General features: G+C 45.4%; 1 protein-coding gene across 2 annotated transcripts; it reads left to right on the top strand.

Annotated features, from left to right (window-relative positions):
- The first annotated feature begins 4,277 nt into the window (after positions 1–4,277).
- On the top strand, positions 4,278–18,400 carry LOC107113686 (zinc finger protein 337-like). Of its 2 annotated transcripts, none has more exons than XM_015415047.1 (8): positions 4,278–4,340; positions 7,593–7,669; positions 8,495–8,602; positions 11,710–11,805; positions 12,230–12,309; positions 14,897–15,023; positions 15,125–15,211; positions 17,313–18,400. In XM_015415047.1, the coding sequence occupies exons 2-8, from the start codon at positions 7,639–7,641 to the stop codon at positions 17,579–17,581; spliced, it is 798 nt and encodes a 265-aa protein (XP_015270533.1). In that variant the 5' UTR covers positions 4,278–4,340; positions 7,593–7,638; the 3' UTR covers positions 17,582–18,400. The 2 variants fall into 2 exon arrangements, with proteins under 2 accessions (XP_015270533.1, XP_015270528.1); XM_015415042.1 differs by having other exon boundaries at positions 11,659–11,805.
- The last annotated feature ends 1,291 nt before the right edge of the window (positions 18,401–19,691 follow it).

Genomic DNA, 19,691 nt, shown 5'->3' with positions numbered 1-19,691 from the left:
GAACAGAACTATAAACAGCAATAGAAAAGAGCAAGAGTCCCCCAGCGCCTGAAACACTAACAAAATCTGTTGTAGGGCAGGAGCTTTCGTGAGTCACTGTTCACTACTTCAGCGACCATACTGATCTATAACCAGTGTTCCCTCTAAGCTGAGTTACTGTGAGCTCACAGTTTTCTAGCCTCTGGCTCACACATTTTTTGCCGTAGCTCAGGAAGGATGACTCCAGAGCAAACTAATTTATGCAGTAGCCAAATCGTTGGCTCACAACTTTAATGCCAGGAGCTCACAAAGTAGGATTTTTAGAGGGAACATTGTCTATAACCAGCAAGGTTGCCAACTCTGGCTTGTGGAATTCCTGGAGATTTGGGGGTGCCACCTGGGGAGGACAGGGCTTGGGAAAGGGAGGGGAGAGCCCTCACTCCCCCTGGGATATAATCAGGGCTTTTATTTTGTTTTTGGAAAAAGAGATGCTGGAACTTTCAAGAGGGAAATGAAGTTTTCAATCTGTACGCTGAAAACTCATGAACCTGTAAATAGTTTTTAACATAATTTTGTCGAAGAGGTTCCAGAATTTCATGCTGTTTTCTTCCGGGGAACAACTACTACCAGTATTCTGGAAATCGGCGTAATTCTGGGAGAGCTGCAGATCCCACCTGGAGTGGCAACCCTAAAAGCCTGAGTTCTTTAAAGGGAGGGGGCCAAATTCTGCACCTAAGCAGAGGCAGTCTTTCTTAAGGTCATTTAAAAAAAGACAGATGCGAAAAACCTTCACAAAAACCATCTGTACAAACTCAGAGGCTCTTTCGGGTTGCCAGTTGCCCTATGGAAAGGGCGGGGCCTGCTCCTGTGCCTTTAAATGATGTTTGCTATAATACAGACTTAGATAGCTCAAGCTAGCCTGATCTCTTTAGATCTTGGAAGCTATGGCAGGGTCACACAGTGAAGATCCTTGTGCTGTGGTGACACATTTTTTAGAACCCGCACAGCCAGTCACAGCCCCACATGGCCCTACCCACTTTCTAAAACACCTGGGGGGCACTAGGAAAAGCTGTCAGTGGGTGCCATGGCGCCCATGAACACCACGTTGGGGTCCCCTGTGTTAAAGGCACAGCTACAAGGAACTGTTGAAACAGCTGACAACTCTATCCTCGGCTCCTTTGTTTGCATCTATTCACAAAAACCTTCTGGGCCACCTCAATTAATTGGGACACGTTCATCCCTTGGAACCCTTCTAACTTCTGTAATTTGCGTCTAATGTCAGGTGCAGCCTGGCTAACAAAAGATGCATTCACCATTGTACGGTTTGCTTCTTCCTCTGGGTCAAAAGGAGTGTAGAGGCGGTAAGCCTTGTACAGTCTTTCAAGGAAGGTATAGGGTGGCTCAGTTGGCTCTTGAATGACCTCCCTCAATTTAGCCATATTCATGGGCTTCTTTCCTGCTTCCTGGAGACCTAAGAGGATGGCAGTTCGGTATTCCTCTGATCTTCCTCTATCTGCATCTACATTGGGGTCCCAATTTGGGTCTATATCTGGGAAGCGGGCACGAACCCAGTCAGCTGCATTAGGCTGTTGGTCAGCAGGGACTCTGTTTTCAACAGTTTTCTTAGCAGCTGCCATGACTTTCCGCTTCTCTTCTGAAGTTAATAAAGCAGTAAGTAACTGGCTACAATCTCGCCAGGTAGGGGCATGTGTAGCCATAATTGTTGTAAACAGATCTGTCATGGGTCGGGGGTCTTCACTATATGGGGTCGTCTGTGTTCTCCAATTACAGAGATCGACAGTACTGAAAGGAGAATAGACCCATCTCATAATCCCATCCGCTCCTGCTGGAACTTGACGGAGAGGGCAGACTGTTGCTAAATTGCCAGTTTCCTGAGATTTGCCTACAGGCACTTTAAAAGGGTTCATTTCACTGAGTCCTGATGTAGGACTCCAATGAGTGGCGGGGCTCCAGGTCCCTGTTGTCGGATTTTTCTTAAGGACTGTCTTAGGTATGGGAGTGACAGGGGTCTCAGGTTCAGGAGCAGAGGCAGTAGCCAAACAGTCCACTAAGGATGGATAAATGGTGGAGACTGGCACTGAAGGGCTAAGCGCTTCACTGATTTGCAGTTCCTGAAGCTGCTCCTGGGCTGCAAGTTCTTGGGCGGCACGGGCCTGCGCAGTCTGTGATCTAGTCACTCTTGCTTCTGGGGGCGGAGTTGGAAGAGGAGGCGGTGGCAATGGCCCAGCAGAGTATGGTGGGGGCCAATCATCCTCCGGTGGCGGGCAAGTCACTTGGGGGCCTTGGGGCCTGCTTTCTGGGGTATTCAGGGTTGGACAAATTGCTGGCATAGTTCCTGGTGTTGGGCAAACTATAGGCTGGTTGGCTGCTGGGGCAGAGCCCTGTCGGGTTTTAAATCGCTTGGCCTTGGAAGGATTTTTCCTCACATATTCATACCAGCAGTAGACATAATGGAGCTGCTGATCGGAATGGTCCTCTTGGGGATCCGTAGCTGCCAGATAGACTCTGTGTAGCAGAGAGAGATCCATGGAGCCCTCTGGTGGCCATCCCACTGTAAACGCAGGCCAGTTTACCTCACAAAATGTCTGCAGACAGACTGGATTTAAAACTACGCCATGAGTGGCTGTGCCAAAAATTTCTTCAAAGTGCTTGAGCATAAACTGAAGAGGGGTTTTGGGCTTTGCCTGACTCCCTCCCATTTTGAACAGACAAAAGACAGACAGCTGGGTATACAGAGGGTGGGGTAAACAGGGAGAGTGGTAAGGGGTCCACTGCTCCTAGACACATAAAAGGGAGACCTTAACCACAAATGCTTCCACCTGTACCCGACTCAGATGCGATCTCTCGACTGAGAAATGCGAGCTTGAGGTGACCACAATTCAATTTGACTTTCTCCTATTACGGGAGTCCGCCTTTTCACACTCACACACCATGCATTCACTTCAACACAGATCCCACCCTGATCATAGGAAAGCCAAGGCTTTCCTAGCCTGCCTGACAGAAACTGACCCGATAGGAAGGTGATCAGGCTTCCTCTTCCCTTCAACTGAAGGGGACCGATACCGATTAATACTGACCTGACTCTGACCAGACTGGACTCCGGAGTCTTCCCCTGATGTTCTCCTCCTGGCTGAGTTCACTGAGCAAGCGACTTTGGTGAGAACCAGCCCTGGAGAGGAGTGAATGATCGGCTTTTCGAAATCGAAAATGGCGCCTTTGCCGCCAAACAGTCCTCAGTCAGTGCGGTTCTCTTCAAAATCGTGGCTCAGGAGGGCCCCAACAACCCGGCCTTGGTTGGGTGCTCCCCCCTTTCCCGGTCAGGGAACCAGAAATGTAGCACGGAGAAAGGGGCCTAAGCCCAAGCACAGACCACCAGATCAACAGAAGGAGAAGAACTTTATTGGCGACGGTTCAGTCCATGGACAGTGCTTATAGAGAGCATAGCCAGCAAGTTCCAGGCTTCTTTTCACCTACAGAGGATTGGCTTGCTCCCAATATAAACACTTATATGGAACCAGAAGTAAGTTTTCTAAAAATTAAATAATTATAAAATAGCTATTTTCCATTCAGCTTCATGTGGATTTTCATTGACCATGGTTTATTGGACTTTTTAACAATATTGTACAATTGAGAATGTTGGACAAATTTTTGTAATCTTATAAAGTTTAAAAAGCAATATAAATATTACAAATGTTATTCATATCACAGGGTTTGCTTGTGTGTTGTTTTTCCTGTTGGATACCTGTGATCCCTTTTGGTTTGTGCTGTTTCTACTGGGGATGTAGACATAAATGTATGATGGATTAAGTAGGCAAGTCTCCCTTTTACCACTGATCCACAGCTAACAGAGATCAGCTCCCCTGGAGAAAATGACTGCTTTGAAGGGTGGACTCTATGGCATTGTACCGTGCTGAGGCCCCTCCCCTCCCCAAACCCCGCCCTCTCCTGGATCCACCCCCAAAGTCTGGTATTTTCCAACCCAGACCTGGCAACCCTAGGAAACTCTTGCACACCGTGGGGGTTTTTTTTTGCCTTTTTACTTGATCTTAACAAGAGGTATTACATGATATTGTTTTTGTTCTGGATTTTGCTTTTGGACCAATATGGCTGGAAACAACTTCAGCCAACCCTCCCTATCCACTTTACGGTCCCGCCAGGTCCCGCTCACCAACAGATGGGAACAGAGCGTCTTGCTAGAAAAGAGGACTACAACTCCCAGAACCCCATCTGTGCCAGGAAGGAAGGAAGAGGGGAAAAAAAACAATCAAAATCCATATCAACTACCAGCAGTTGGGCTTCTCGTGGTTGATCGCAAACAAACATTTGCGGCAACGTCTATGGTAAATGCAATTAGGGGTTTCGTAGATCCATGCCCATACGGAGAAAACTACGTAGGGGCGCGTCTTAAATTCGCTGGCGGGTGGTTGTGCGGGGAGCGGAATTGACCTGAGGATGCTCCGTTTGAGCCGTGGTAGTGGAGCCTTCGCCTTGCGTATTTCACTGACGGGCTGCTGAAGGAGAGGGCGGTGGTCGCCACGCCACCCCTCGAGAATTTCTGCAAGAGGAGGGAGGGGCGGAGAAAAGGACCTCCCCGCTCCCCCCCAGGAAGAGAACCGGTAGCGGCTTTGGGAACTAAGGAGGGCATCCGCAGGCTTTGTGAGTTACTTATGTGGACAGTAAGATCATGCGAGCCATTTGTTCTGTTCGTGCGGCATTTCTGCAGGCCTTCCAAAGATCCGGAGGACTTTGCGTGCAGTCCCCTCCGCCTTTACTCCCGTCTGATTGATTTCCGCGGGCTCAGGCTGGAGTCGCTCTGCGCTGGATCGCCCTGCTGTCAGAATCACAGGGAACTGCCCTGTCCACTCTCCAGAACACCCCATCCCTTGCCTACCAGTTGGAAATCTTTTCTTTAAAAAGTATGGCCAGAGAGAGAACTGCATTTTAAAAGAACTGAGTTTATTCAGATGTGTAGCTGGTTACATTTTGTATGGGGGAGGGAATGGAATGGGAAGTTTTCGTGCTTCTGGGCATGTAGGGTTGAATGAAGGGGCGAAGTCGTTTCTCTAAAATAAATATATGGCCGGGAGGAGGGGGTGGAGAGAAAAGACAAAGAGAACGAAGAGTGACGCTGCCTTTTAGAACAAGAACCGGTGCCGCTTGTCCTACCACTTGGGGAGCGCAGAATGAGAAAACCCTGATGGAAAAGTAATCTTGGCCTTTTGTACTGTGGTCGTATGAAGCAGAGAAGGGTTTAGGACAGGGATGGCCAAATTTGCTGAACCTAAGAGCCACATAGAATAAATGTCAGATGTTTGAGAGCCGCAAGACATGAACAAATATTGCATGTTTTTATTGGAAAATATGCAAATTTGCTTTTTATTAGCATTAAATGAGACTGTCAAAAATAACAACAAAAGGGGTAAAAACAGATATCGATAATGATATTTATTTGTCCAATGATATTTATTCGTTTGCTAATGATATTTATTTTTTTAAGAGAGAAAGAGGAGGAGAGGTGGAAAGAAAGAATGAAAGAGGTGGAAAGAAAGAGAGAAAACAAAGAAAATAGATGGAGGAGGGAGGGGGAAGAAAGAGTGGAAGGAAGGGAGAGAGTGAGAGAGAAATAGAAAGAAAGGTGGAAAGAAAGCAAATAGGTAGGGGAGGGAAGAAAGAAAGAAAAGATGGCAGAGGGAGGGAAGGAGAAGTGGAAAGAAAGCAACTACAGCTAGCATGGCTTGGTGAAGGAATTTAAAGAGACAAATGCCTTCTCCAAGCTGGCCAGCGCACGCAGGGGGGGGGGGTTATTGCTTTGAGAATGCATTTAAAGTTCAAGTTGCTTTCTTTCTCTGCTCCCCCCACCTCAAGCCTACGTAGGGAACACCAATTGGTCTCTGCCCTGCCGAGAGCCGCACAATATGTGTGGAAGAGCGAGTCACAGTTTGGCCACCCCTGGTTTAGGAGATGCAAAAAACAGTGAATGCAATATTGCTCTTTCATCAAATTGGCAGTGAATTTCTTAAAAGACTGCGTAGAGACAACAGGGGGAGCATTTTAAGCCTAGTTGCATACATTACGGGGTTCAGTGACTCTGCCTCAAGCCCCCCTTGCCACATGGCCACATGGCACACCCCTCCCATTGGTCTAGCAGACACAGAATGGAATTCTTCTACCCATCCTCATGTCTAGAATTGATGCTGGACGGTAGGGCGTCATGTGCCACTGGTAGGGAAATGATTTGTTTCTCCACCATATTACTTTTATGATGTTTTTCTGCCAATGGAGAGTAGAACACCTTTTTGTCGTTTTCAAGTCGTTTCCCATGCCGGCCACACCTAATACCTTATTTCTTGCTGCGTGAACAACAGAATTTCACGTTGTACCTTCAGATGCTATGATTATTGTTTTTTTAGTGTGCCAAATGTATAAACAGGGTAAGTGCAAAACCCCGAAACAGTTGGTCCCTGCCCTGAGGAACTCACAAAATAAAGGATTTTGTTTGGTCTGCACTGTTCAGCTTTTCATATACAACGGGGTGGACTTTAATGCTGATCCTAAACCCGTTTACTTGAAGGCCTCATGAAGAAGTAAGTTCTGGGGTTTACGCTTGCAGAGATTTTTTTTTCTTTTTAATTTAGTATTTTATAAACAATACATATAAGCAGGGGTCATTTCCTGCAGGAGCGTACAGGAGCGGAGCTCCGGCAGTAAAGAGTCCAGGGGGCGGGCACATGCAACAAGCCCCACCCCCTGCTCCCAGCAGCCCTCAGTCAGAGCAAGAAGCAGCCAGGTAAGTTGCAGAGCTCCCCCCGGTCCAAAACAGTCCAGTGGCACCTTTAAGACCAAGTTTTATTCAGGTACAAGCTCTCCCTCCTCTGTGAGGACAGATGTGCACATCCCCCCCCCCAATAGCTAGCAATCTAGAACAGTCCAGTGGAGCCTGAGCGGTGGGTGTTGCCTTCTGATACACTTCCGGTGATGTCACGGGGTGTGGCATATGCAAATAAGTTCCGCTAATGAGTTATGCTAATGAGCTCCTGCACCTCTTTTTCTACGAAATGACCCCTGCATATAAGACATACGACTAACTTTACAAATTATCAGTACCCGTCAACAAACACCAAATCTATAGAAACAAAGCAATACCAGGCATCACATCTTATAGATTTTACACAATTACACTAAAATTAAAGATTTTCAGTTATTCGGAACCACTTCAAGTCACGTCAAATACTCTAATACAATGGACCAAACTTCAACAAAGTGAGAACAAGATTGATGAGATTCGTATTGATTTACTCGATAAGTAATCTTGTACATGATATACGTTTCCCATAACTTCCCATAATATGTTTGCAGAGATGAAGGCGGCTGTGTACAGGTTCTCCAGAATCATCTTGATCAGTTGCTGTCTCTTCCCAGAAAGTGCTCTGCAGTTTTTATTGCCAGACCTGTTGGAAGAGGAACTGCCTGTACCTAACTCAGGGAAAGCTGAAGTTGCTGGGTCCCCACCCCCCCTTCTCTGCATGTCTCTGGTTCCTTGAGATAGCTTCTGATGTTGTGGGAACTGAGTGGTGAGGTGTTTGTTCTTGCAGAAGCCGGTGGTCTTTCAAGAAGGCTCTTGTGAACAGTGATGTCAGAATGGAGATTCCCCCTAACACAGCCTTGTCAGGTAAGGTACTTCTCAATTTGCTAGGAGCCTCGTGTCTGCCTTCTTAGTTCCTTAACATTTTCTGGGGTTAATTTACTTTACTTGGTTAGGTTTGTTTAAAACAAAATTAAATTTCTTATGAACTTCTCAAATGTGTACCTTCAGACATAGGTTTTAGAGTGCATTATTGGGGGGGAGGAGTACATAAAACTATATTTGGAATATTTCTAATAATTGTGGAAATTAGAATCATAGAAATGGAAGGGGCCATGAGCAGGGAGTTGGACTAGATGGTCTGTAGGGGCCCTTCCAACTCTGATTCTAATTTCCACAATGATTAGGAATATCCCAAATCTGGTTTTTTAAAGTAGTCGATAAAACTCTTGGCTGACAGTTGGTCTCCAAGCGCTTAGGCTGGTGTGACGTAGAAGCATAGTGGACTAAGACCAGCCACCAGGTAGACCTGTGTTCAAATCCTTCCCTTGCTGTGAAGACCTCTTGAGTGTTCTTGTACCAATCACACTCCCTCAGGCTCACCGCTCTCACATGGCTGATGCAAGGATGAAATGGGGAAGAAAGGGCAGGATAACAATATACTCCATAGGCAAAGGTCTTTTCCAGCCCACTCTCTTGAGTTCCTTCAAACAGAGATATTAGGAACTGAGCCTGGGACTTTGGAACAGAAAATTTGTGCTCTACCACTAAAATAAGGCTCCTCTTAAATTTTGCTTTGAATCTCCTCTGGAGGGTTTCGGGAGTAAGTTTTATGTGTGGGTTGCTCTGCTTTGGTTTAAGGTGTACAGCCAGATTCTGACTGAAATCCCTTCTCTTTTCTTTCCTGAAAAGGGTACCTAGTCCTGAAGCCTAACCTCAAATCCTGGATGGAAGTGAGGGGGTTGCCATGGATGCCAGTTATCCAGGGTTTGGGTTTGAGTCAAAAAGACAGAAGCTCAGGTCAGCACAAGCCAGTTTTCCTCGTGTTCTCTTCTAATACTGCGGTCCTCAAACTTTTTGAATCTGAAGCCACCTCTGAACTTACTGTACTCTACTTGAGAGCCAGTTTGGTGTAGTGGTTAAGAGCGGTGGACCCTAATCTGGGAGAACCGGGTTTGATTCCCCGCTCCTCCACATGCATGCAAAACAGTTAATTCAGTACCCCTTCTGCCGAAAAAGAACTTCTCCTCCTATACGCTCTGTAAAGGAAGTTTGCCACCTCTTAGATAAATATGAATATAATGTAAGGACATATAAGTTGAATTGACGTCTCCCCAGTGCTTCTAATAAAAACTTTGGTGTGAGGAGAGAGTCAGCAGTATTTGTATTGCCATTGCCTGAAGAAGCTGAAGAGATGCTGGCAAGTTCAGCCGATACAAAAAATTCCTTTAGCAAAGGCGCTCCCCTGGCATTCTTTTGATTCCTTTTGTCTTTAGAAGCTTTAGGCGGCATATTTTAGGTCAGGTTTGTTTAAAAATAGTCAATTAGAGTTGATTTAAGAGTGAGAGGTCTGGGAGCAGCGGTAATGGCTTCTGGTTGGCACGCAATCGAAGCCACGCCCCAATGCATTCTAAACGATATGGTCTGAAAATAACTTGTGTCTCTGACGCTTCATTTTCTTTCATAAACAAAGCACGTTTTTAGCCTTATCAGTGCTCAGATACATTCAAAATGCGTGACTTCCGGTTTCTGGTGACCTGCAGGCGGATGCGCTCCATCACAGCTCTGATGTGAGTGGCCCGCAAATGTATCAATGGGGAGGGGTCCGAGTTGAACTTGGACCCCCGCATCCCCTTGTAGGGGGGTTGCAACCTGGGGTGCGTGAGGTGCCTCTCCCGAGGTGGAAGCTAAGGGATAGAGGCTCCTTTTTGCCCTGATAGGGTCTCGTGGCATGGAGCCAGCAATGGCATCTAGAGGCGCACACCAGTCCGAGCGCGCAAGTGATCCGAAAGAACCAATCTTCTCTACATGTAAAATGCATGTAAAAATGGGAGTGAAACCACGTTTTAGCGAACAACCACCTAAACATTGATAGTAAAGCCGCCCCAAAGACCCAAACAAGTGGAAGGGGGAGGGGAATCTCTGAGCCCGAAAAGACTGAGTTAAAGTGGGGACCGAGTGGGCGGCTTGAAGGGAGTGGATTTTGGCTGAGTGTGGTGCGGATTAGCAAGAAAGCGCTTATTACCAGACCTTCAGAGACTTCTTAAAATTTTCACTCACTGTAAACAATGATGCAGCGAGCAGAAAGAATGGTGGCGAAAGCGAAACTTACAACAGGAACTGCCAGCACATTGTCTCTGGCTTCTAAACCGGAAGCAACCATAGACTTTGCTAAAATGATAGCTGCAGCTTTGCGCCCTCTACTGGACCAGTTGACCAACCTTAATGACAAGTTTGATACGTTGCAAAAGGAATTCAAACAAACTTCAGCAAAAACAGAGAAGATAGGCAAGAAGCTGAAAAAAGTTGACGTTAAGTCCAAAGACAAAGACTGGAGGTGGTGGAACAAGATCTCAGAGTCAACAACTGCTACTTCTTCAAATGGAAAAATCAGCGTATATTCTGAGATTTCAAAACATTCCGGAGCAGAAAGGAGAGAACCTGAAGGAGATTTTAAGTGAATAGCTGGCTCCCGTGGTAGGTTTAATAGTGAAAGTGTTACAAAGCAATATTGATCTGGTTTATCGTACATATCCAGAATTTATATTAAAAAAAACACAAGCTACCCGGGGAAGTATATGCGAAATTCTCAAAAAGGTCAACAAGAGACTTAATTTTGAAAGTGACAAATGGAATTGCTTTGAAAATCAAAGGAGAACAAGTCAAAGTTTAAAAAAAATGTTCCATTTGAGATCAGGAAAAGGAGGAGACATTACAGAGACTTAACATTGTTTTTGCAAAACCATACCACTCCATACAGATGGATAACACCGGAAGACCTTATCTTCAACTTCAATGGGAAAAAAGCAAAGATTTACTCTGTTCTTAAAGCGAAAATATTCTTGGAGCAAAAACAGAAAGCGAGAGATGGACCTGAGAAAGTGGAGGACAACAAAGATGCAGAGAAAGAAGAAGATAAAAATGGGGAAAAGTCTGACAACACCCCGAGTAGCTCGGCAGAATCCTCAGACTCTGAAGCAGAATTAGGGGCTGCTGCACCTAAGCCTTTAAAAATTAGATTGGACTTTGATAAGAAGCGTAGAGGAAGGAAATAAGCAAAATTAGAGTAACTTTGACAGTCTGATGTTTATTATTAACTAATAATCTTAAAGCTAAGAAGCACACACTTTAGTCAAGTATGATTGTGATTGCTCGCTTTACACTTTTATATTTTTATAGTATTACTATTTGGGTAATAGGGAAATATCGACTATCTTAAATTCATGTATTAATGATCCTTGCTACTGGTAGTTTTAGGTTGTTCCCATCCCCCGACCCTGTAGGTTTGTAGTATTAAAAAAAAATGCATGAATGATGCCTGGCAAAAATCTCAAACCGGAACTGGATATAATTTCAAGAGGATAGGACTAGTTTTTCTCCTCTTCACTTAACTAGAGAAGCAGAGTCAAGTATTACAGAATTCCTCTTATTTTGCATTCTTTCCCACCACACCCCCCCGTGGATTGCCTGGACATATTTTTTTTTTTAAGGATGGTGTACCTCCTTAAGGTGCTCCCGCCATGGTTATGTCTGTGCCTGTGGTAGATAATTATTCAGCACATTGAATAATTACTTTGAACAACATAACATTAAGTGTATTTATTTTGGGTGTCCCTGCTGTAAGGCTTCCATTTATCCTACAGGGAAGTTCTGAGTACTGTTCATTGAATTCCTATAAGGGAATACTAGGAAACACTAGCAAAGATCCGAGTTGCTCCCTCTGGATTTAATATTGATATTTAATAATATAATCTGTTCCCTTGTTGTATGACTGATTCCATGCTCACCGTCTTTCTCTTTTTTGTTATCATGTGCAACTACTGTGGATTTGGCGTGCTGTGGATTTGGCTCATCAGTTGTGCGCTCTTCCTCTTATGTCTTCCTTCTGACCGGCTTTTCTGAAGTAGAACAAGAAGTGGAAATTAAGCAGGAACATGAAAAGCCATGTGTCCAAGCCCCCAAGGTATCTCGGAAGAGCCAGGCCTTCCCGGCTGTCCCGTCCGGTAAGGGTTAGATTCGTCTTACTTGGGGGATGCACAGAGGATTTATTCAGAACTTGTTTCAGGTTTCTTTTCAAGGTTGTCTGTGGATTGTTGCCCATCGCTCTTGACTAAGGTCTAGTCTACGCATTACACTTACCACACGGAACTTTGTTTTCATGTGAAAGTTTTGATTTGTTTGTGAAGTGTACCACATGCATTTGGGGTGTATGCTGCCTCAGGAATGTGCCTTAGCAAATCTGTGATGGCTTGATGCAGTGTTTTTATTCCCTTGGTGTTTCGAACATATGTATACAGTAATGTCACATATCTCACACAGAAGTTCCCCAACAGTCTTGAAATTCTTGATATTGGATGTAATGTTAAAAGGGGGGCCTTTCTCACCCTATTCCCTTCCCCCTTTTGCTTGGTCTTCTTGTTCCTACAGAGTGCAGACCAGCACCCCAGTTTCAACCTGGACTGTCCCCTCCCGGTGGGCGTCAACGATGTGCAAGAAAACCAGCTCAGGTAGGGGATTCTGAGGAAGCCGCTGATGGGTTTTCAGTGGGATATGGAGAGCAGGGGACATGAAAAGATTCAGGCAAGAAGGGAACTCATAGCACCCCTTACCATTGAAAGACACATCTGAAAAAAAATTACAATATTTCTACCTCATCTTTCCCCTCACATTTCCAACAATTAAATACCTACAAGATACAGTAAAACTCCATATACCCCCCTTCTGAAGAAGGTTGGTTTTTATACCCTGCTTTTCTCTACCCTAAGGCGTCTCAAAGCGGCTTATAGCTACCTTCCCTTCCTCTCCCCACAACAGGCACCTAGTGAGGTAGGTGGGGCCGAGCAGTCACCTAGCAGGCTTCATGTGGAGGAGGAGGTGGGGAATCAAACCTGGTTCTCCATATTAGAGACCACCGCACTTAACCACTACACCATGCTGGCTGCCAAGAAAATGCCTGCAGCTGAAACCTGATCAAAAAGCCCTCACAAATAAAATGGCCTTACAGAACTTCTTAAGAACTTTTAAAGATGCCATCCTCCTTACTGCCTCATAGAGCCCTATAGAAAAGAAATGGGTTCTAGCAGTTGCCACGTGGGCCACTTTAAGTTAGGGAATAACTAGAAGGTGGCAACCAGAGGTCCACAGTTGGCACATTGGAATGTATGGGGCGGGGGAAGTGCTCTCAAAACACCAGTACCGTATGAAAAGATTCAGGCAAGAAGGGAACTCATAGCACCCCTTACCATTGAAAGACACATCTGAAAAAAAATTACAATATTTCTACCTCATCTTTCCCCTCACATTTCCAACAATTAAATACCTACAAGATACAGTAAAACTCCATATACCCCCCTTCTGAAGAAGGTTGGTTTTTATACCCTGCTTTTCTCTACCCTAAGGCGTCTCAAAGCGGCTTATAGCTACCTTCCCTTCCTCTCCCCACAACAGGCACCTAGTGAGGTAGGTGGGGCCGAGCAGTCACCTAGCAGGCTTCATGTGGAGGAGGAGGTGGGGAATCAAACCTGGTTCTCCATATTAGAGACCACCGCACTTAACCACTACACCATGCTGGCTGCCAAGAAAATGCCTGCAGCTGAAACCTGATCAAAAAGCCCTCACAAATAAAATGGCCTTACAGAACTTCTTAAGAACTTTTAAAGATGCCATCCTCCTTACTGCCTCATAGAGCCCTATAGAAAAGAAATGGGTTCTAGCAGTTGCCACGTGGGCCACTTTAAGTTAGGGAATAACTAGAAGGTGGCAACCAGAGGTCCACAGTTGGCACATTGGAATGTATGGGGCGGGGGAAGTGCTCTCAAAACACCAGTACCGTGATACTGTGGTAGACTGTCATCCATGTCTTGGTGATACCTCACTCCAAATCCCCAAACAGTCCGAGCCAGGAATTTCATGTAGATGTTATAGAGCATATAAGGCGGGGACAGGATTTTCTCCATCCTTCCCCCTCATAATTTGTGGCAGCCCCCCAATTTATTGATTATTGTCAACCTATAATCCCAGCCTAATCTACCTCACTAGGTTGTTCCTCACAAATAAAATGGCCTTACAGAACTTAAACTTTTAAAGATGCCACCCTCCTTACTGCCTCATGGAGCCCATTCCACGAAGTGGGAACTACTATAGAAAAGAAACGGGTTCTAGCAGTTGCCACGTGGGCCACTTTAAGTTAGGGAATAACTCGAAGGTGGCAACCAGAGGACCACAGTTGGCACATTGGAATGTAGGGGGGGGGGGAGGGCTCTCAAAACACCAGTACCATGATACTGTGGTAGACTGTCATCCATGTCTTGGTGATACCTCACTCCAAATCCCCAAACAGTCCGAGCCAGGAATTTCATGTAGATGTTATAGAGCATATAAGGTGGGGACAAGATTTTCTCCATCCTCCCCCCTCATAATTTGTGGCAGCCCCCCCAATGTATTGATTATTGTCAACCTATAATCTCAGCCTAATCTACCTCACTAGGTTGCCGTTGGTATGCACAAACATATAAAGATGCTTTTGCAGTGATCCCTTCATTTCATTTATCTTCAGGGCTCTAGTCGGGGGGGAGCTCTCAGGTATGGAGCTCCGGAAGAGAACCTCTAGGGGGTGGGGCGGTCACGTGGTGAAGCCCCGCCCCTTCTTTACCCCGCCCTCTGCTTCGATCCTCATTCCGTTTGGGAATGAGGATGAAGCAGGAGGGTAAGTAGCCGGGCCTTCTGACACACTTCCGGTGATGTCAGGGGGTGTGGCCTTCTGTCACTTCCGGTGATGTCAGGGGGCGTGGCATATGCAAATAAGTTATGCTAATGAGTTATGCTAATGAGCTCCGGCAGCTCTTTTTCTACAACAAGACCCCTGGGGACAAGATTTTAATTGTAACAAGCAAATTGTGCTGGATGTAATGAGATACATGGGGGGCAGATGGATGCAAATTTAGCAATTATTTTTTTTTAAAAATGGAATTTAAAATTAGTAGGAGTGAGCAGCATTTCTTTCCAAGGTGGAGGTGGATAGAAATGTGCTGAATTGAAACAAATATTTTGGTATGGACACCACCTCAGTGCACAGGTTTTTTGTTGTTGTTGCAGATGCCGGTGACCTTTGAGGATGTGGCCGTGTATTTCTCTGAGGCACAGGGGACTTTGCTGGACCCTGACCAGAAAGCTTTATACAGGGAGGTCATGTTGGAGAATTATGAGAATGTGGCCTCACTGGGTAAGAAGTTGGTTTCTTGCCCTCTAAGTGTCTTTGAGGAGATTAGTTTAAAATGCCAAATTACTCTTGACATTTCTTTTCTCCCCCCCCCTCCCCCCAAGGGGGGACGCCAAAGCCTGAACTCATCATCCGTCTGGAACGGGGAGAGGAGCCGTGGATGTCAGACCCTGGAGATGTTCCAGTCTCAGGTGGGTAGGCCAATGTGGATGGGGGTCTTTTCAACCCTGACCTGTAAGTCTTAATTACCTCAAGAAAAATCACAGGATCCTTCCCAATCTGCCTCAGAAGGATAAATGGTTACTCAATATGTGAGTTTTCCTACTTAACTGAAGCATCACATGAAGATGTTCTCATTTGTCAGTGGGGAAAGATGTTACGAAGGCAGCTTTGGCCAGTTAACCACAACAGTGAAAGAGATGTTCTCATTCTAAGGGGGGGTGATCAACAGGGATGTGCATAGAGCCAGTTTGGTGTAGTGGTCAGGAGCGCGGACTCTAATCTGGGAGAACCAGGTTTGATTCCCCACTCCTTCACATGCAGCTGGTGGTGTGACCTTAGGTCAGTTACAAGTTCTTTCAGAGCTGTTCTCTCAAGGGCAGTTCTCGAAAGAGCTCTCTCAGCCCCACCTACCTCACAGGGTGTCTGTTGTGGGGGAGGGGAAGGGAATGGAGATTGTAAGCCACTCTGAGGCTCCTTTGGGTACTGAAGGGTGGGGGTCTAAATCCAGTCTCTTCTACTATGCTGTGTAGACGATGCTGCACCAGACGTAGGGACATGAATGGCTTTTCTGTGGTACTGTTCCTGGGCATTTAGGGCTTTTGCTTTCCTTTTCTAGAGCAGTTTTCCTCATGTTATGAGAACTTGGCCCACTGTGGTGACTGTATGATTATGATCTATGCCAATAAAGGTTTTGAACTTGAAACTTGGCCCACTCGTCTTAGGCAGGCTTGGCACAGAAGGCTGTTCCACTTCTTCTCATTTATTTATTTTTATTTTATTAAATTTATGAATTGCCCGCCCTGCAAGCAGGCTCTTGACGATGTACAGTTTTAAAGTATTTAAAATACAATCGGTATAAAATGATCATAATAATCCAATAAACTAGCAGTCCAGATGGTGATATAGACCCCTTTTGCCGGCTACAGTGGTATCTGTGCAGCAGGGCAAGTGGGGGGTCACAGGAAAAAAACAGAAAGCGGGTGCCAGTCTTAACCATTACTGTCCTCCACTAAAAGCCCTCATGAAATGGCTCCTTTCAGAAGAAGGCTGCAATCTGATTCAAGCCTTTCTGGCAAACCAGCAGACATGGAGGGTAACACCCGTGAACACAGTGGGGCTCACTTACAATATAATTAGGCCATAAAAATCTATCATGTTGCTCTGTAACCCTATCCTAGGGTTGCCAAATCCAGGGTGGGAACTTCCTGGAAATTTGGGGTCAGAGTCAGGGGTTGGAGGGGTTTGGGGAGGGGTCTCAGCAGGATAAAATGCCTTAGAGTCTACCGTCCAAAGTAGCCATATCCTCCAGGGGAATTGATTTCTGTAGTTTGGAGATCAGTTGTAATTCCAGAAGATCCCCAGGCCCCACCTGGAGGTTGGCAATCTTCTATCTTCAAATCTTTACAGAACAAAGTCTGAGTCTAGTGGCACCTTGAAGACCAACAAAGTTTAATTCTGGTATAAGCTCTCATGCACACGAAAGCTGATACCCAGAATTAAACTTTGCTCGTCTTAAAGGTGCCACTGGACTCAGACTTTATTCTGTTGCTTCAGACCAGCATGGGCTCCCCACCTGAATCCATTCAGATCTTTATGTAAGCCTTGAAAGCAACATGCATACCTTACTGGTGGGGAGATTATTTATTTAGTTAGCGTATTTGTAGATGGCTTTTCAGCTATAACAGCTTTCAAGGCCGTTTGTAATTAAAAAAATGGACAATTAAAGGTACAGACGAGGTGGCAGGAGTTAGAACCTTCTCCTCTGCCCTCTGGATAATCTGGCACCACTAGCACTTTAAAGACCAACACGATTTTGGGGATATGAGCATTCAAGAGTCAAAGTCGTACCCAGAAGATACTGTTGGTCTCTAAGTTGACTACTGGACTCGAAGCTTGCCATTCACTGGAATAGTGGCACGGCCAGGAAAAATAGCTTTCTTTCTTTGGCCCTTATGCAGGTTCTTGAAGGTTTGTGTCCCTTCCACTCCATCCATCTTGTTTTTAAAAATGACATTCTCTCAGGCGCTCACCAGTTACCGCTCTCTACATTTGCGTCTTGATTTCCAACAGGTGACTTCAGGAAAAGCCATTTGTGCCTGGAATGCGGGAGAAGATTTGCTTACAGAGCGAATTTTCTCCTGCATCAGAAAGCCCACAGCCGAGAGAAGCCCTTTAAGTGTCTGTGGTGTGAGAAATATTTCTGTTGGAAAGCCGGCCTTGTGAGGCATCAGATGGTCCACATGAAAGGGAGACCTCATAAGTGCCTGGAATGTGGAAAATGCTTTCATTGGAAATCGCTGCTCTTGAGACACCAGGAAGTCCATGCTGGAGCAACGTGAGACAAGGCTTAAAACTGCCCAGAGCGTGGCAGATCTATACTGTGGAGCTTGGTCCTGGTGAGACATCTGTATGCGAGAGAGACCTTATCAGCATTTGGAATGTGGAAAATGTTACGCATGGAAAGACCATCTTTGGATGCACAAGAAAACACACATGGGAGAGAAGCCTTTCAAATGCTTGGGACTGTCAGAAGTTTTGCTTACCTCTCCCACCAGAAATCCCATATGAAAGAGAAATTCTATATGCAAAGGTTAACTTTCCTGGATTTTATCAGAAACCCCCAAAGCTCTATGTGAAATAGAACCTCCACTATTGGATCTTTGATGGGAACTCGCCCTCGTTTGTCTCCTACCATTCCTTGATAAAAAGATTGGTTACAACTGCCTGGCCTAGCTCTGGTTGTAAATAATGGCTTAGCTCTAGTTGTAAATAACTTTCACCTCAACACTTCCCACTCATCTCAATGGGAAATATTGAAATTACCCCATTGAGTACATAGGATATCGAAGGCCTTGGTTTTAGCTGGAGTGTATTATCTGAAGTCTTCAACGTTTGCTCTGTGCCATTTACTCAGCGGTTGTCACAGCAACCATGTCAAGGTAGCCTCCTTGTAATTCAGAGGGGAAAGAGATGAGGTTGAAGGCCATTGAGTTCATGGCTGAAGCCTGATTCCTACTGTGGCCTTCACAGACTGTACTGATAGCCGCTACCACTGCCCAGAATTTCTCAGTAGGTTGAACTGGGATTCTGAAGGTAGCTTTGACCTTTCCCCTCTCTGCTGTGGTATAGTGGTTAGTCTCAGGCCAGAACTGGAAAGACGTGGGTTGAAATTCCTACTTTACCATGAAGTTTGCTGGGTGACCTTGGACCAGTTGTTCTGCAGCTTAAACTACAACTTCTTGTGAGAATAACAAAGGGAAGGGAGAACTACCTTCATTGCTCTGGGCTCCTTAGGTGGAAAGTAGGATAAAAATGTACTTGACAGATTTTTTTTAAAGCGTGAACATGTTAGCACAGAAGCAAACAAACAAAAAGAAGGCTGTCATTGGGATGTGAGGAACCCGGGGGGGGAGGAGTTGTGATGTGCCCCCTTTGTGAGGTATCGGGAAGAGGGAAAGGGCATGCAGTCTGAATAGAGTTGTCCTCTTGAGAACGCCTCCCATTCTCTGGCTGTGTAGGAGACAATTGGCGGAACGGAACCCGTGGTTCATATGGAGCTGAATTTCCTAATCCTTTACAGTTGATTTCAGGACAGTTAAAAATATTTCTGATTTCGCTGTATTAATTTATACTTCAAGCTAAATCAAGTACTCCTTCCGAAAATGAGATAAAGTCACGGCCCTTAATGGTCAGGGACCTACGTACCTTCGGGACTGCCTCTCCTGGTATGCCCCCAGAAGAGTGTTGTGCTCTGTGGTTCAAAATCTATTGGTGGCCCCCAGCCCGAGAGACATCCAGCTGTCCTCGACCAGATGCCCTGGCTCCAACCTGGTGGAACTCTGCCAAATAAAATCTGTGCCCTGTGGGACCTGTTACAGTTCTGCAAGACCTGCAAGGCAGAGATGTTCTGCCAGGCATTTGGTTGAGGACAGCAATGATTCCATTCTGGTACTCCCCTCCCCGCTGCATTATTGGTTCTTTGTGCCATCTGTAGCTGTATTTTTGTTTGCTATTGGTTTAAACCTGATTTTAATTGATGTTTTATGACTGTGTTGTGCAGTGCTCTTAACCTGGTTTACTGGGGGTTAACTCGTTTTATTGGTGCTTTTATGATTATGTTGAACACTGTCCTGAGTCTGGTTCTCCGAGGGAGGGCGGTTGGGAAAATCTAAATAAATGATTGTGATACCAATATTTTTTTGTCATCATGATGTTTTGTGGGGCATCCAATTCACATAACAGGGTTATAACGTACATCCATAACCAAGAATTCAAAGAAATGTTATCACTACAGTGAGAACCTGGCACTAAACTTGTGTCTGGACTATATCACTTAGATTGAAGGTGGGGAAAATCATGTTACTGAATGTTCCTTCACATATACAGTTAAAAAAATTCCTGCATAAGAGAAACCATATGAATGAATGAGCATGACCCTTAACAGTCTGA

This window comes from Gekko japonicus, unplaced genomic scaffold (assembly GCF_001447785.1).
Source record: "Gekko japonicus isolate JY-2015 unplaced genomic scaffold, Gekko_japonicus_V1.1 scaffold1722, whole genome shotgun sequence".
Taxonomy (NCBI): Eukaryota; Metazoa; Chordata; class Lepidosauria; order Squamata; family Gekkonidae; genus Gekko; species Gekko japonicus.
This window is presented reverse-complemented; position numbering and strand designations above follow the sequence as displayed.

Excerpts from the sequence above, each read along its gene's own strand:
- LOC107113686 (XM_015415042.1), top strand. The coding sequence starts at position 7,639 with ATGGAGATTCCCCCTAACACAGCCTTGTCAG. Across the intron at positions 7,670-8,494 it reads CCCTAACACAGCCTTGTCAG|GGTACCTAGTCCTGAAGCCT; the intron begins GTAAGGTACTTC and ends TTTCCTGAAAAG. Across the intron at positions 8,603-11,658 it reads TCAAAAAGACAGAAGCTCAG|TTGTGCGCTCTTCCTCTTAT; the intron begins GTCAGCACAAGC and ends TTGGCTCATCAG.